General features: G+C 42.4%; 1 protein-coding gene across 1 annotated transcript in view; it reads right to left on the bottom strand.

The window, feature by feature from the left end:
* The window catches only part of VPS35 (VPS35 retromer complex component), a 68,286-nt gene that overhangs the window by 16,809 nt on the left and 35,560 nt on the right, over window positions 1-15,917 (bottom strand). The window contains exons 8-12 of the mRNA XM_069968573.1: window positions 14,091-14,200; window positions 9,453-9,549; window positions 7,522-7,670; window positions 3,552-3,759; window positions 3,308-3,463 (exon numbers count right to left, since the gene is read on the bottom strand). Coding sequence (XP_069824674.1) covers window positions 3,308-3,463; window positions 3,552-3,759; window positions 7,522-7,670; window positions 9,453-9,549; window positions 14,091-14,200 — 720 coding nt within the window. The remainder of the gene's footprint in view (window positions 1-3,307; window positions 3,464-3,551; window positions 3,760-7,521; window positions 7,671-9,452; window positions 9,550-14,090; window positions 14,201-15,917) is intronic.

Genomic DNA, 15,917 nt, shown 5'->3' with positions numbered 1-15,917 from the left:
AGGCGGTGACTTAATCAGTACCTTCCCGCTGCAAGAAGAGAGGTGCCAGCGCACAGTGACCTCACTTGCACTACGGAGGGCATTAGACAGCTCGCTCCCTCTTCCTCCAAGCGGCTCTGCTCACTTTGCATTTAACATACATATCACAGCGCAGGAAAGTGAACACAAGTTTCAAACAGACATGGAGCTAAAGAGGAAAAAGCTCTTGAACAATGATCTCAGGTGGTTGAGAGAGCACAAGTTTGCAAAACCCATTAAATCTTGAAGACATAAATACATGTAAAAACTACTGCAAACACTACTAGTCCCAGCAAACCTGTGTTCTTCTAATAGATTATGCAAAAAAGAGCCAGTGGAGCTTCATTTAAGAGTCTTGAAACACAGGACTAGCCAGATATCCCTTGGGGAAGGACAAAGCCAGGGGGCGGCTCCTGTAAGGAGACCACCAGAAACACCATATTAAGTGGCCCTATAAGTCAATGTAATGACAAGGGAAAAAAACAAAGCCAGGTATCCATCCACAGACAGCTGTTTCGGGGTGTTGCCCCTCATCAGTGTGGAGTAGAATTCTGGCTAGGTGGGAGCAATGCCTAGTAGAGCTATAAGAGAAACAGATCACTGATCTCAGGGAGACCAGCCAAACGACAACACTGCCGGTTGCTAGATTAGAAAGTGCAATGTGGAACAAGCCCTGGCAGCCTGAAGACATTAATACACACTAGGATTTACAGCTTCTGCAACTTTCGGCTCTCTAGCCATGTACAACACTTAACAAGCCCTACCACCATGCAAACAGAGAGTTGAAGTGTCTACAATCTATGGCCCCTTTACTAATTATAGAACTACAACTCTCTACAAGCCCTGGTAGGTAAAATAGAAACACATGCTTGGTAACAAGTTTTTGTGGCCTAGCAAATTTGGAGGTTGTAAATTCTCAACAAATGGTGTGCAGGTTAATAACCGAATGTGGGTAACAACCAGTAATTGCCTCAAACACTCAGCCTAAAGAGGTTATCAGTCAGATGTACACAGACCCAGAATAATATTTAGATCTCTGTGCTCTTCTTGCTCTTCTATTTTCTTTTAACCTAGTGCAATCCTAGATTTTGCTTTGTGAACCAGGAGGATTAGAATGAGCCCAGCTATAGGTCCTGTCCAAAAAGGAGAATGCTACAAATAGAACTGAATACACTGACTTGTGTGAGGAAAGATTAAGGGGGCACGAAATACAAAATATACAGATGGGTAAGTAGTCAATCAATATGATGCCGAGACTGGGGAAAGTGTTTGAATTTTCACAGCACTGTAATCACACAGCCATTTAAACACTTTCTCCACTCCCGTCATCATATAGAATACACAATGGGCGGCAGTGATACTTTCCCCTACACCGCTTACCCGTCTGTAGGACCTGTGTTACATGCAATGTGTGCATGCCCCCTTAAAAAGAAGTGGAATTAATGGGGAGGTGAATACATACATCATTATCAGCAGCTACAATATATGGGGAACAGCACTAAATAGCTATAGCCTAGTAATACACAGCAGAAGTCACAAATTGGATTACAGAGCAATGACAAATGACCGATTATAGAGCAATGACTGCCTAAAATGATAGATTCATAGGAAGATGTAAACATCCTTCTCTCACACCATGGTTTACAACATCCAGTCATGTCTACAGCAGCATGGCACTGGGGCAGGAGGCTGTGTGACTCACACCCCGACATCTGCTGCAATTCCGTAAAATGATAAAAAGATATTAATGCTGGATTGATAGGATGAAGAATTAGAATATTGGATACCTTGAAAGGTAACTGGAGCACAATAGCCCTATGAAATGTGCACAATGAAAGCAATTATTCATATGAAATGTAATAGAGCTGGAACGATCTGCAGCCATCTGCTGGGTAAGACGGAAATCTCCGGTAACTGCAGAGCCTGTCACAATATCACCACCATAAATATTCGCCCTCTTCTAACAAAAAACGTCACAATTACTGATGCAAGGGCCTTCACCCAGGGTCCTAAGGGCAAATTATGCCTTATTATACAGTAATACTTCACCTCTTCCTATAGAAAATGGGTGATAATGCCCATGAGTGTTACAATAGTAATTATATAAGATACTGCACATTGGGGCCGGGTTCACACTACGTATATTTCAGTCAGTATTGTGGTCCTCCTATTGCAACCAAAACCAGGAGTGGATTAAAAACACAGAAAGGATCTGTCCACACAATTTTGAAATTGAGTGGATGGCCGCCATATAACAGTAAATAACTGCCATTATTTCAATATAACAGCCGTTGTTTTAAAATAAAAGCAAAATTAAATGGCGGCCATTCACTCAATTTCAACATTGTGTGAACAGATCCTTTCTGTGTTTTTAATCCACTCCTGGTTTTGGTTGCAATATGAGGACCACAATACTAACTGGAATAAATACGTATTGTGAACCCAGCCTAAAAGCGTTGGTCACAACACCAATGACATATGTATATGATAGCATTGCAAGAATAACAAACACGTACTGCCATACTTGGGTCCCAGTATTTTGTGATCAATCACTGGTCACCCCATTGGGGGTGTTTCCCTAAAACCAGTGAAGAAAAAGCTCATGGGGTGAAAGAAATAAGCAGAGTTGCAGATAAAAAATAAATGTCTATGAACATCTCTAACAATTGGGGCATTAAAGGTGTTATCTGGCACTCACATTTTAATATGTTACAAATATTTTATGCCTACCTCTCCACAATCCCCCAGTGTCCCGATGCAGTTGCCTCTGTCCCCTCCTGTCTGTGACCGCCATTACTTCTAGAACGAGCTTGTCTCGGGGGTAACAGCCCGCTCAGCCAGTCACTGATGGAGATGAAACAGCACCACGGCCAGTATTGGCTTGACCGGGCTGTCACTCCAGAGACAAGCTTATGTCAGAAGTTATGATGGCTACAGACAGCCAGGAGACACCAGCAACCACATCGGGACACCGGGGGTTTGCAGAGAGGTAAGAATTACATGTTTGTTATGTTTTCTTTTATGGCAGCAACATGTTAAAAATGTGCTAGCACCACATAACCGTTTAATGCTAAATCACAGCAAGCAGCCCAAATGTGGGTTTTGACCAGCAAGATCACTGTGATCAGCTAAAAGGGTGTCCCACAATCTAAAAAGGAATAGTCTCCTTCTTACACATCAATGAACAGTACTCTCAGTGGACAAATCATAGAAGTGCAGCTAGACATCAAGGGCAGCTGAAGGACATGTCAGAACACACAGTACAAGCTTTCTGGGCGATGTTCCTTACCAGGTACTGCTGATCAGGGTCATCTGACCGCAAAAGGTGAATGAACCTGCCTACAAGCCCCTGTTCATCAGCAAAGTCTTCAGGATCAGGGTCTTCTGCTGGCTGGTCTGGCTGATCCTGAATGAGTGTCGATACTAAATTCATGATTGCATCCACCTGCCAATAGAACCCATAGTAATTCAGGATGAGCCCACAGAGTAGAAACATTTGGGTGACAGGAGAGTGGACACTGCTCTGACATTACCTGCTCTTGAGATCCAACCTCAGTGTTGTACTCCAAGGCACTGCTCAGCACATAGCAGCTCATACTCTTTCGGGACTCATAGTCAAAGTATTCAAAGAGCGGATAGAAATGTTTGAGTTTCAGAACTGTAAGGATGTTGTTGTAAGTATCTACTGGTATCTTCAGAAGTCGGGTCAGTTCCTTGGAGACAGCGCTGCTTGTGGCAATGCTGAAAGGTACAATTTTAGCCACGTTAGAGCCTTCTCTATCCTCTTCTTTCCAAGGCAACAGAGTTAAGTGTTTAATCTATCACTACATTGTTTGTGGTTAGTAATAATTCCCTGATCTAAGACAATACAACAGGGAACTTTAACCGCCCGCTCTGCTGATATTCCTTAGAATGGGCTGATAGCCCCCAGTGCACCGATCAGCAGGTTTTCCTTTAAATATATATGTCAATTCCCACTCACACAGATACAGACAAGACAGTGCCCAAACTACTTAAAGCAACATAACAACCCAAAGCAGATCTGCCAGCAGGAAATCAGGGAAGCACATAGCTAGAAAGGGTTTCTCATAATAGCATTTTTATCTCCATAATAATTTCCAATGTCTTACCATTGCGGTGAGCTGTTGCATTTTTTGTGTTTTTGTGTGTCTGCAATTTTAGCTATAGCAACGTGCTCCTGCCTAGTGCAAATGGTGTTGTAGGAGAGCTGAGCAAATTTGTCTTTGTGATCCAGATGGGGGGAGTGGCTGCCTCTACTTGGTCATGCACTCCACTCATTTCACCCAGGTTGTTATTTTTGCCAGTGTGAGTAGAATACTGCATGCCCAGAGCATAGGCTTATAATATGCCATGGAGAGGCTAAAAGCATAGTGTAGGGTCCATCCCGGGCATGAGGTCACCTTACTGTGGTGGGATGGTTCACATTGTTTGCAAATAGTATGCAAAGATCCTCATTATTTTTATGGAGATTTTCTTTAGAGGTTAGGAGGGGTTGCTTTTAGTGATTTTCATAGCTGTACTGGGTTCATGTCTTGCCATTAGTGTTTCTGCAATTTCAGCCATGTGCACCTGCCTAGTGCAAATTATATCGTAGGAGAGCTGACCAAAATTTGTCTTTGGCGAGATATAAGCCATTTTTTAAAGAAGTAAATAAGGCTCAAAAGCCCAGGGGACCCCAGCACACAAGTCAGTCCAGCCCATGTCCTCTTTATGTAGAGGCTGTGAGTCAAACAGTGTAGGCAGATGCAAGCAGGTACAAATATGGAAAATAAGAGGACATGGGCTAGACTTGCCTGGGCTTTTACTGTTAAGGGGAACATCCCCTAGGCTTTAGAGCCTCAAGTTTCTATCTTAGCCCTAAATCATGATGATATAGACCACAGGCTTATTTAAACCCCTATTTTCCAGGAAAATTGCCCACTTAAAATTATGTCACTACAGAGTTTAGGCACTGCTTTTTACACATCTATGTAAGCTGGAATTCAATATACTTAAGCTTTATTTTGTGTAGCAGGTTTAAGTTTGTCATTCACAGCACTACTTTATCTGTGCTTTTACTTACAACTGTAGGGAAAACTACTGTATGTTAAAGGGGTTGGCCACTTTATCGTAAAATAGGTCAGTGTACGGTATTAGTAACTGTACTCACTGTATATACTGACAGCAGCTTCCTGTGTACCTCATAGAGCTAAAATCAGACTCCCCTCATCCAGGCTGTAATACCCTGCTCTGTGGTGTTCCTGTCCATAAGATGGCCGACATGGAGTAGCATGTGACCAGGCCCCGTCCCCCCCCAGTGTACACCATAGGCATATACAGGCTCAGTGGTGGACACTGGGGGGTGGGGCATGGTCACATGCTCCTCCATGTCAATCATCTCATGGAAAGAAACACCAACGAGCAGGGCAGCTCAATCTGGAGCAGGGGAGCCTGATTTTAGCTCTATGAGGTACACAGGGAGCTGCTGTCAGTATATACAGTGAGTACGCTTACTAATACTGTACACTGAGCTACTTTACTATAAAGTGGCCAACCCCTTTAACAATAACTGCTATGAGAGAGCGTCATGTCACCCTCTTACACATAAAACAGTTAGCCAGTCCTGTAGTCGGTGGGCTTAGAAAACGTATTTAATTAATGGACATATGAATACACACCATTATACACAGTAAATCTTATACTGATAGAGAACCAAATGATGCAAGGGTAAGACGTCCTATTTACGTATAAGGCTACAGTGACTTCTTTCCCTTTGAGGAGTGGCACCACATGAAGAGACAGAGGACGGGCTTGTTGCAAAATGGTTCCCTAAGCAACAATTTCTTTTGTCCTCTTCGGTCATTAAAATAAAATTAGAAAATGAATTCTGTACCGAGAAGAAATAACGATAACAAAAAGAGAGACTATAACCCTGGACTAGTGTGGCCTTCACTAACAGCCGTAAACAACAGTAAATGTACCAGCTATTTATGCACTTGTTTGTGGCATGAAGAGGGGTCAACCGATGCTAGTCTTGATACGACACATAGATGACGGAGGTGAAAGTCAACCTAATAAGTGCACAGAGACTACGTACATGATGTGCAGTGTTGTCTGCACAAACAGCACAGAGAGGGGCTGATAAAATAGGTCACAATCTTAAATGGTCTGAGGCATTAAGGATTTCATTTACTTTATACAGTGGGATAAAGAGGAAGGACATGTTCAGTTTTTGTAATGGAAAATCGGATCTGCTGCTTTGTGAATATAGCTTAACAACTATTATGAAAACTAAGGCAGTTTTTATAGAAATGTTGCTTGCTGTCAGTGAATAGAAACATTCTTGTGTAAGGCAAGGTGCTGAAAACCTCTCATGACCTAGACTTGCTTTCTCAGTAGATGGACTGGTTAAAGGGGTTGGCCAATCGAGACAACTCTTACAACCCCCCTCTGACTTGAGTAGACAGAGCAAAACTTTGGCAGATGAAGCCTGTGTGTTCATTACGTAAGTGTCCACTGATATCTATATGCGTGATGCTTAGCAGCCAGGAAAATGTCAGTAACTTCCAATACTGTTGAGGGTATCTGGGTATTGGTACCACTTGTGATCAAGAAACTGTCACACAACCTGTAATGTGCTAAATTGTTGTATACTTTGAAACCCTGAGGTCCAGGAAAATTACATTTTACCTGAACCTTTACATTAGCAGATTTAGGCTATGTTCACCCATTTTTTGGCCGTTTGACAGCCAAACACCAGCCATTATTTCATAATAACAGCCACAGAGCACTCAAAATAACGGCCATCACATAGGCAAAAAAAAAAAGTGTGTCAAAAAGGATTGGCTAGACAGAAAACAACTGTCTAGGCAATGTCAATCTACCAAATTATCTCCTTTCAAGCCTACGGAGTCAACTCGCATTTTCCGATTGCTGTAGGTTGAAAATTTTAAGGAACTGTCATCTTCAACCGCTGCTGTCATCTTCTTGACAACTTCTGGTGATGTACCATTCTGAAATGGCCACTCAGCATAGACAGCACTATATTGTCTATGCTGAATTTCATAACGGCACATCGCCAAAAGTTGTCAAGAAGATGACAGCAGCGGGGAGCAGAGGACAGTGGGTGACCCAGGAACCGGAATTTGCGGCAGAGTGGAACAGGGAAGTATAGATCGACAACAGAATACATTAGTCACTTAGGCCAGACAACCCCTTTAAATATCCTAACATAGTCCAGAACTGATTATACTAGGATTATGCTCTGAATAACCCCTTTAGGTGCCAGTATCACATCTTCATTACCGGTAAACCAGTCTGTAATCGTGTCAATGTAATAATTCTACTGTTCTATTGGGACTTAGCACCATTTATAAAGAGACAACTTAGAGCTCTTATGATATGGCTGAATAGGATGAAATGTCAGTTATGAGAATATATTTTTTGGTTTTTGCAGTCCTATAACAAGCTTTTACTGATGGTCTATTATACTCATCTACTCACTGTTCCAGGTTGAGCTTGTTGAAGATCTCCACAGTTGTCTCCAACACTTTATCAACATAATCTACCCGATCGGGATAGCACTTCATTGCCAAGTTAATAAGAGACACTTGCAAAGAGACAACATCTTCAGATGGCATATCCTGCCGTGACTGTGGACAAAGAAAGAAAGGTCCGGAGAGTAAGGGCCCAATTACACAGAGAGATAATCGGCCATATAAGGCCAATTCTGCCGCTTATCACTTTGTGTAATAGAGACAACAAGCAGCCAATGACAACAATAATCAGCTGATCATGTCTTTTGGACCTGGCCTTAAATTATCAGCCAACAACTGCACATCACTATTACACGTAGGTGACCTCTAATGACTGTGTAAAAGAAAATAATAAACTCTATACATACTTCTCCACGCTTATTTCCTCTTCTCGCTTCTCAGAGCCGCCACTGTAGCTTCAGAGCGGTTCTCTGAACTGACAGGCCACTCAGCCAATGCCAGTGATTGCCTAAGCAGCCTGTCTGTTCAGAGACCCGCTCTGAAGCTACAGCGACGACTCCAGAAAGCGAGCAGAAGAACACCAGAGACTGCTGAGAGGTAGTGTATACAGTATAAGGCCAAGGGCTGCACATACTTTGCTTAATGATGTACGTGCTAAACAATTATCGAGCAGTACAATAGGCTCGATTTCTAGCAGATCAGCGCTTGCTTACAGGAGGCCTTGGGCCATCTAATACGGCCCCAAGGCGCAAAAACTAGATAAATTTACCATCTATCTGTGGCAGCGAAAAGCTGATTTAATCTGGCATCAATTAGACTTGATAGGTGTCATAATCACAGAAAGGTATACAAATATGCTAGAAGAATTTCAGCTAACATATTGTCTCTTGCAGCTCAGTCTTCTGGCTCTTGCATTTCAAAATTCCACAATATATTACTGGAAAAGTTTTCTAAATTAGCAGACTTTCTATACGATCTGAAGTTGGATTAAAAGGAATTTTACTATTAACATGTTTATTGTACTATTCCTTTGATTAAACTTCCAATAATCCAGAAAGTCTGATTGGCTCTCTCTTCTAGCAAAGAAATGTATTATAATCTTGAGATCCATATCATCAGACGACTAAGCAGAAAAAGAATCTCAAACTTAAAGTGACACTGTCACCCCCTTTGTGCATTCTGACATCTCTACACAGGTGTAAAGGGTAAATTTAGCGTTTTTCATACCTTATTTCATAACATACGTCATGGTGCTTGTTCAAGTAAAAAGTGTCCTTTTATCAACTGCACATTGTATTAAGTGGGCGTGGCCTCATGGCACTAGCGCCAACAGCCCCACCCACAACGGCACCATTGGGCCCCACCCCCTTGACATGCTATTCAGCCAATAATGTAGAATGTTTTAAGTGTACCTAAACTTATATACAATTTCGTACATCACAGTGACTTTAGAAGCTGTGATCAGTGGGAGTCTAGGTGCTGAGAATGAAGGGTCAGCTAGAATGAAGAAAAAGAACAGCTCAGCTGAGCCCTTTGTCTCTTCATGTTTTTCTTGACTCACTGACAATCTCACAGATATACATAAAGAGAGTAACAGCATCTATAGGCCATGTGCTTAGTTTTCTGAGAAAAGCTGTGCACTTCTGTCCCTTTGTTCTAGTGATCATGGGGGTCCCAGCATCCAGACCACTGATCACAACTTCTGACATGTTTGGGTACACTTAAATATTTTATTATTATTATTATTATTATTCGACACCCATCAGATCCTATGTCTTATTTGTATATAGAAGGTACATATCTGCCCTAGTTTCCTACAAATAACTCATAGACAGGGTCTTAAAAATTTGGTATGTTATTGAGCCACTTCAATGACCCCTCAAATAGATAATGGCTCCACATATAGTAAAAAGTATAGCATCTGCTATATTCTCTCACCTGTATAACAGTGGCCACCTGCTGTGAGAAAATGTCAAACAGTTTGATGTCTGCAGGGATCCCAGGACCATCTTCTCGATGTGCAAACAGGGCTAACCTAGACACAGAAGATACAAAACAGAATGAGATCTACAGGTATGGAGGTTGCCAACCTATTAAACCATAATCACTGTAAAATGAAAAGTTCTACAAATGTGTGTTTCAATATCTACTTGCTGCCCGTGAACACTGATAAATTCTATCACTGGTAATTTGATTTTCCAGAACTAGAAGCGGGGCGCTGGATAAGATTCTGCTCCTAAGAAAATAGGGAATAAAAAGGTGAAGCCTCCCAGAACTTCAGTAGGTTACAGAAAAAGAGAGGTCACAAAACTAACTGTGGGGAGTTGTTTTTCTGCCTCATAGAGCCACATTTGTCTTCATTACTTGGTTTAGGACCCAATTCCTCTGCTTTAGTTGATTACAATTTAGGACATCCACTTTATTATTCTCTTCCCTTTTGATATAAAGGACCAAGATGGAAAGATTTGTCTATGATACAATCAATATCTTCTCAATCTCAGTCATAATGGACTCTGAGCTTGTGCCTCTTCCACTGTTTCATGGATGATAATGCTATCATGTTACTGACAAAGGCTTTGTATTCTTGTTGTGATCACAGGCAACGTTTCCACCAGCACTTGCATGTAAGCCTGTTCAGGGTTGACAAGCCTGACTGGAGAGATTTCCTCCAAAGGCCCAGGCGCATGAGATTTGCCACATGTACCCCCAATCTGAATGGCTGGCATCTGTTGTGATCACCAAGACATGAGGTTCTCCAGCTTATTTCAAGATAACCTAGTCTATAGGGGTTCCCATTACACAGCCCTGGTATGACTATTGGCACATAACATGTTAAGGGTATCCAGGATTAGAAAAAGAAAAACACAGCACCACATCCATCCTCAGGTTGTGTGTGGTATTGCAATTCAACTTTATTCACTTCAAGGCTCAACTTCTGATTAGGCTCGGGCTATGCAGAAAAAACTGAAACTTTAAAATCCAGGGCTATGCAGGATTAGATAAAACACAGCTACTTTCTTGCAAAAACTGCACCATACATGTCCCCAGGTGGTAAGTGGATGCCCTAATGGAACTGAGCTGCAATACCACACCCAAACTGAGGACAGGAGTGGTGCTGTTTCTTAAAAAGAAAGCCTGAATAAACCATTTAGGGTGCCTTCACACCTACCGGATCCACGGCGGATCTCACTTCTGCGGATTCGAAGCGAGAACCGCTGCGGATCCGGTATCAATTCACCCCTATGATAGCACATATTCGCAGCAGGATTGACATCCCGCTGTGAATATGTGCTTTAACTCCCTGGTGCCCGCAGCCCCGCCGCCGCATCCTCGGCGCATCCCCCCATCCCGGCATCAGCCCACCGAAAGCCCACCGCAGCCCGCCGCCGAGAGCATACAGTACCTGCTCGGCGGCGCGGCTGCAGTGAGGCTGCCGGCTCCAGTCCCGCTCAGATCAGGTAATGTATGCTCTCGGCGGCGGGATGCGGGCGGCGGCGGGCTGATGGGTGGATGTGGCCGGGATAGGGGGGATGCGGGCACCAGGGAGTTAAAGCACATATTCACAGCGGGATGTCAATCCCGCTGCGAATATGTGCTGTCATAGGGGTGAACTGATACCGGATCCGCAGCGGTTCTCGCTTCGAATCCGCAGAAGTGAGATCCGCTGTTGATCTGGTAGGTGTAAAGGCACCCTTAGGGGAACCCCCCCGAATCTCCACTCTGCTACTCTCAGAAACCTCTGATGCTCCACATGGATCAGAAAACATTAAGAGGCCTCCACATTGATCAATGATTCACATGAACCTTTGTGTATGTGGGGTGAAGGGGGGGGGGGGAGATATAAAATAAATAAATAAAGATCAATAAATAAATAAAGATCAATAAATAAATAAGAATAATATTATTTAATAAAGATTAATTTTGAATTTTGTTGAAATGTATTATGGTCCAGAAGTATTCAATTGGTTTTCTTACTAAGGCATGGGAATGGAACCTATTGTTATTACATTAGATGGCCCAAATACATCAGTAAACAATCTCTTCGATCAATATTTACAGTGACCTTAACCCTTTGAGGACCAGTCCCAAAATGACCCAGTGGACCGCGCAAATTTTGATCTTTGCGCTTTCGTTTTTCCCTTTGCGCTTTCGTTTTTCCCTCCTCCCCTTCTAAGAGCTCTAGCACTTTCAGTTTTCTATCTACAAGGCCATGTAAGTGCTTGTTTTTTACAGGAATAGTTGTACTGTGTAATGGCGTCATTTCATTCTACCATAACATGTATGACGGAATCCCAAATATATTATTTATGAAGATATAAATAGGTGAAATCGTAAAAAAGAATGCAATATGGTAACGTTTGGGGGGTTCCTGTGTCTACATAATGCACTATATCGTAAAAGCGACTTGATACTATTACTCTATAGATCAGTCCGAACACAACCATATGCAGGTTTACAAAGATTCTCTAATGTTATATATTTTTTTTAATGAAATCCTTTTTTTTGGCAATTAAATATTATTAAAAAGGGCCTATTGTGACGCTTATAATGGTTTTATTTTTTCACCTACAGGGCTGTATGGGGTGTCATTTTCTCCGCCATGATCTCTAGTTTTTATTAATACCATATTTGTGAAGATCAGACGTTTTGATCACTTTTTATTAATTTTTTTATATATAATGTAACAGAAAATCGGTAATCCGCACACTTTTTTCACTCTTTTCGTGTACGCCGTTCACAGTTCGCAACGACGCTTGTTATATTTTAATAGATCGGACAATTACGCACGCTACGGTATATGTTTATTTATTTATTTTTATATGTTTTATTTATATTATGGGAAATGGGTGTGATTTAGACTTTTATTGGGGGAGGGGCTTTGGGGTAGCGTGTTTGTGTTTTTAACTTCTTTTTTTTTTCCATACATTTGAAGTCCCTTTGGGGGACTTGTACATACATCACTTTCATTTTCTACACTGATCATTGCTATGCCATAGGCAGTGCCTGTGCAGGCTCAGTGACCAGAGCGCCGGTCGGACCGCACGGAGGCAGGTGAGAGACCTCCGGCGGTCCGTTTTACCGATCGGGACCCCCGCCAGTCACACTGCGGGGGGGTCCCGATCGGTAAGTGACAGGGGACTCCCCCTGTCACTTACACTTAAACGCTGCGGCTGCGCTGCGTTTAAGGCGCTGCGGTTGCGCGGAGTTTAAGGAGTTAATGTCACGCTGCAGCGCAATCTCTGCAGAGTGTCATTAACGGTGAGGTGCCGCTCCGGAGCGCGCTTCATAGCTGAGGACGTACCGGTACGTCCTAGGTCGTCTAGGGGATAAAGTACAACTGAGAGGTCTAAAAACAAAACAAGAGTAAAGTCCCAAAACAGATACATTTCTACTTGGTGGGGAAAATAAAATATAACTTTAAAAAAAAAAATATATTTTTATAAAATGTTATACCCTGTAGTAGCCAACAAGGAATAGATTAAAAAACCACCACTGTAGTGTCTATCAATTATTACACTTATTTCAATAGGATCTGAGTTATGTGAATATGGTGCATATATAATATTGTTATCTGGCAACACATAGCACTTGGTCCTGTGTTGTGCTGTTATAATTTAAAGGAGAAGTCCCATGAAACTAAAAAAATTACAGGAAGGCAGGGGGTGCAAGAACATAATAAACAAAGTATACTTAGCCATCCCCTTGCCCCATAGCGCCACTCCCCGGTTCGGCCATCAGCCACTGGCCTCCTGCAGCTCCTTTGGCTGCAATGTCACGTACCTGGTTAAAGGGGTAGTGCGGCGCTAAAAAATTATTCACAGAATAACACACATTACAAAGTTATACAACTTTGTAATGTATGTTATGTCTGTGAATCGCCCCCTTCCCCGTGTCCCACCACGCGGCCGCGTCATCAGCTGCTCAGCCGCGATTGGCTGAGCATAACTGTGCTCAGCCAATCGGGGCTGAGCACAGTTATGACGCGGCGGAGGGGGGACGGCGGCAGTGATTCGGCCGTCCAAAGATGACGTTTGGCACAAGATGGCGGACGGGCTCGACACGGATCAGGTAATGTATAATGCACCACACGCTTCCGGGTACACGGGCGGGGGTGGTGGGACACGGGGAAGGGGGCGATTCACAGACATAACATACATTACAAAGTTGTATAACTTTGTAATGTGTGTTATTCTGTGAATAATTTTTTAGCGCTGCACTACCCCTTTGACGGATTGCCTGCCCAGCCAATCAATGACATATGCAAATGCAGGCCGATAATGACAGCCGGTGGCCATAAGAGAGACCCAGGAGTGGCGCAATGGAGGAATAGGGGCATGTAAATACACCTTGTTTTTATGCTCCCGCACCACCTCAGCCTGTCATTTTTTTAGTTTTTCTTTTAAGTATGTAAGTGATAAAGCTCAAGACACACCTCCATAATAATACATAGCCCTCATAATTGCACAGCTGTAATGGACACTGTAGTGATTTTTTAAATGCAATCACACTGTCCACTGCCATGGTTCACCAGTTTGCCACAGCTTTATCAAAGATTACCGGAGGCTGTACACTTACCTGTCAATTAAAGCGATTATGATGTTTTTCACATTCACATTTTGGTGGAGCTCTGCACAGGCACGGAGGAATGGGTTCAGTGTTTGAAGATGAAATTCATCCGGGAAAACCTAAAATTTAACCATATTGTCAATATATGGAAAGATCTAGGCCCTATACAATGTTTTGCTTTGGGTAGTAGGGAGCGCACACCATTGAAGAGTCATCACTGCCCCGACAATGACTGACAGATTTCCCCGTCAGTCTGCATAGGGAGAAATCTGTCAATCATCATTGAGTGGCAAACACTTTCTGGCTGCACATTGACTGCTTTCAAATTTAGGCTCTCTGAACCTACGCTACATTTAGGTGATAGGTTGCAGAAAACAGCTGTCCTTGCTAAGAGCAGCATATCCTGACCATGGTCATTGCTGATCACTCTAAGTGCTGATCAGTCAAAGTGTCTAGATGAATTAAGCCAGAAAGAATTAATTAATTATGGAATATCACCATCTCCTGACCTGATCTTCTTCTTCCATTCACAGGTATGAATTGGCTCCAACTATCAACTCCTACCCCCATTATCCATTGCATTGTTTAAATTTCATGGTATGAATTGGCTCCAACTATCAACTCCTACCCCCATTATCCATTGCATTGTTTAAATTTCATGGTATGATATCTGGCTCTACTCTTCTCAGCATTGACTTTTATTAATTAAGAATTAATTAATTATGGAATATCACCATCTCCTGACCTGATCTTCTTCTTCCATTCACAGGTATGAATCACAGGTATCAACTCCTACCCCCATTATCCATTGCATTGTTTAAATTTCATGGTATGATATCTGGCTCTACTCTTCTCAGCATTGACTTTTATTAATTAAGAATTAATTAATTATGGAATATCACCATCTCCTGACCTGATCTTCTTCTTCCATTCACAGGTATGAATTGGCTCCAACTATCAACTCCTACCCCCATTATCCATTGCATTGTTTAAATTTCATGGTATGAATTGGCTCCAACTATCAACTCCTACCCCCATTATCCATTGCATTGTTTAAATTTCATGGTATGAATTGGCTCCAACTATCAACTCCTACCCCCATTATCCATTGCATTGTTTAAATTTCATGGTATGAATTGGCTCCAACTATCAACTCCTACCCCCATTATCCATTGCATTGTTTAAATTTCATGGTATGAATTGGCTCCAACTATCAACTCCTACCCCCATTATCCATTGCATTGTTTAAATTTCATGGTATGATATCTGGCTCTACTCTTCTCAGCATTGACTTTTATTGCCCTCTTTTCTAAGCAGTGAACCCAAATTGTTTGTTTACAATCTTCTCTCTATCAGTTACCCCTGCCCTCTTCCATCTCTTCCCCACCCACCCCATGTTTCACACCTGGTAGTACTTCTCAGCTAGTTATCTAACTATATAGTGAACTGCTCTGGTCATTCCTGACCATGGTCATTGCTGATCACTCAAGAGCTGATCACTCAAGAGCTGATCACTCAAGAGCTGATCACTCAAGAGCTGATCACTCAAGAGCTGATCACTCAAGTGCTGATCACTCAAGTGCTGATCACTCAAGTGCTGATCACTCAAGTGCTGATCACTCAAAGTGTCTAGATGAATTAAGCCAGAATTGAACCAGAATTGGAACTGAAGGTAACTGCATTCCATATACTCATCTGCTCTCCAAAAATGTTCACCTTTGCTATCACTTTTGCTTCCCTAATACTCAAACTCTGCTCCAAACCCCCAACTCCTATATCAAGCAATAGTATATTTATCTCTTCTTCCCTTCTACCTGCTGATCTAACCCCCCCTGC

This window comes from Dendropsophus ebraccatus, chromosome 4 (assembly GCF_027789765.1).
Source record: "Dendropsophus ebraccatus isolate aDenEbr1 chromosome 4, aDenEbr1.pat, whole genome shotgun sequence".
NCBI lineage: Eukaryota > Metazoa > Chordata > Amphibia > Anura > Hylidae > Dendropsophus > Dendropsophus ebraccatus.
This window is presented reverse-complemented; position numbering and strand designations above follow the sequence as displayed.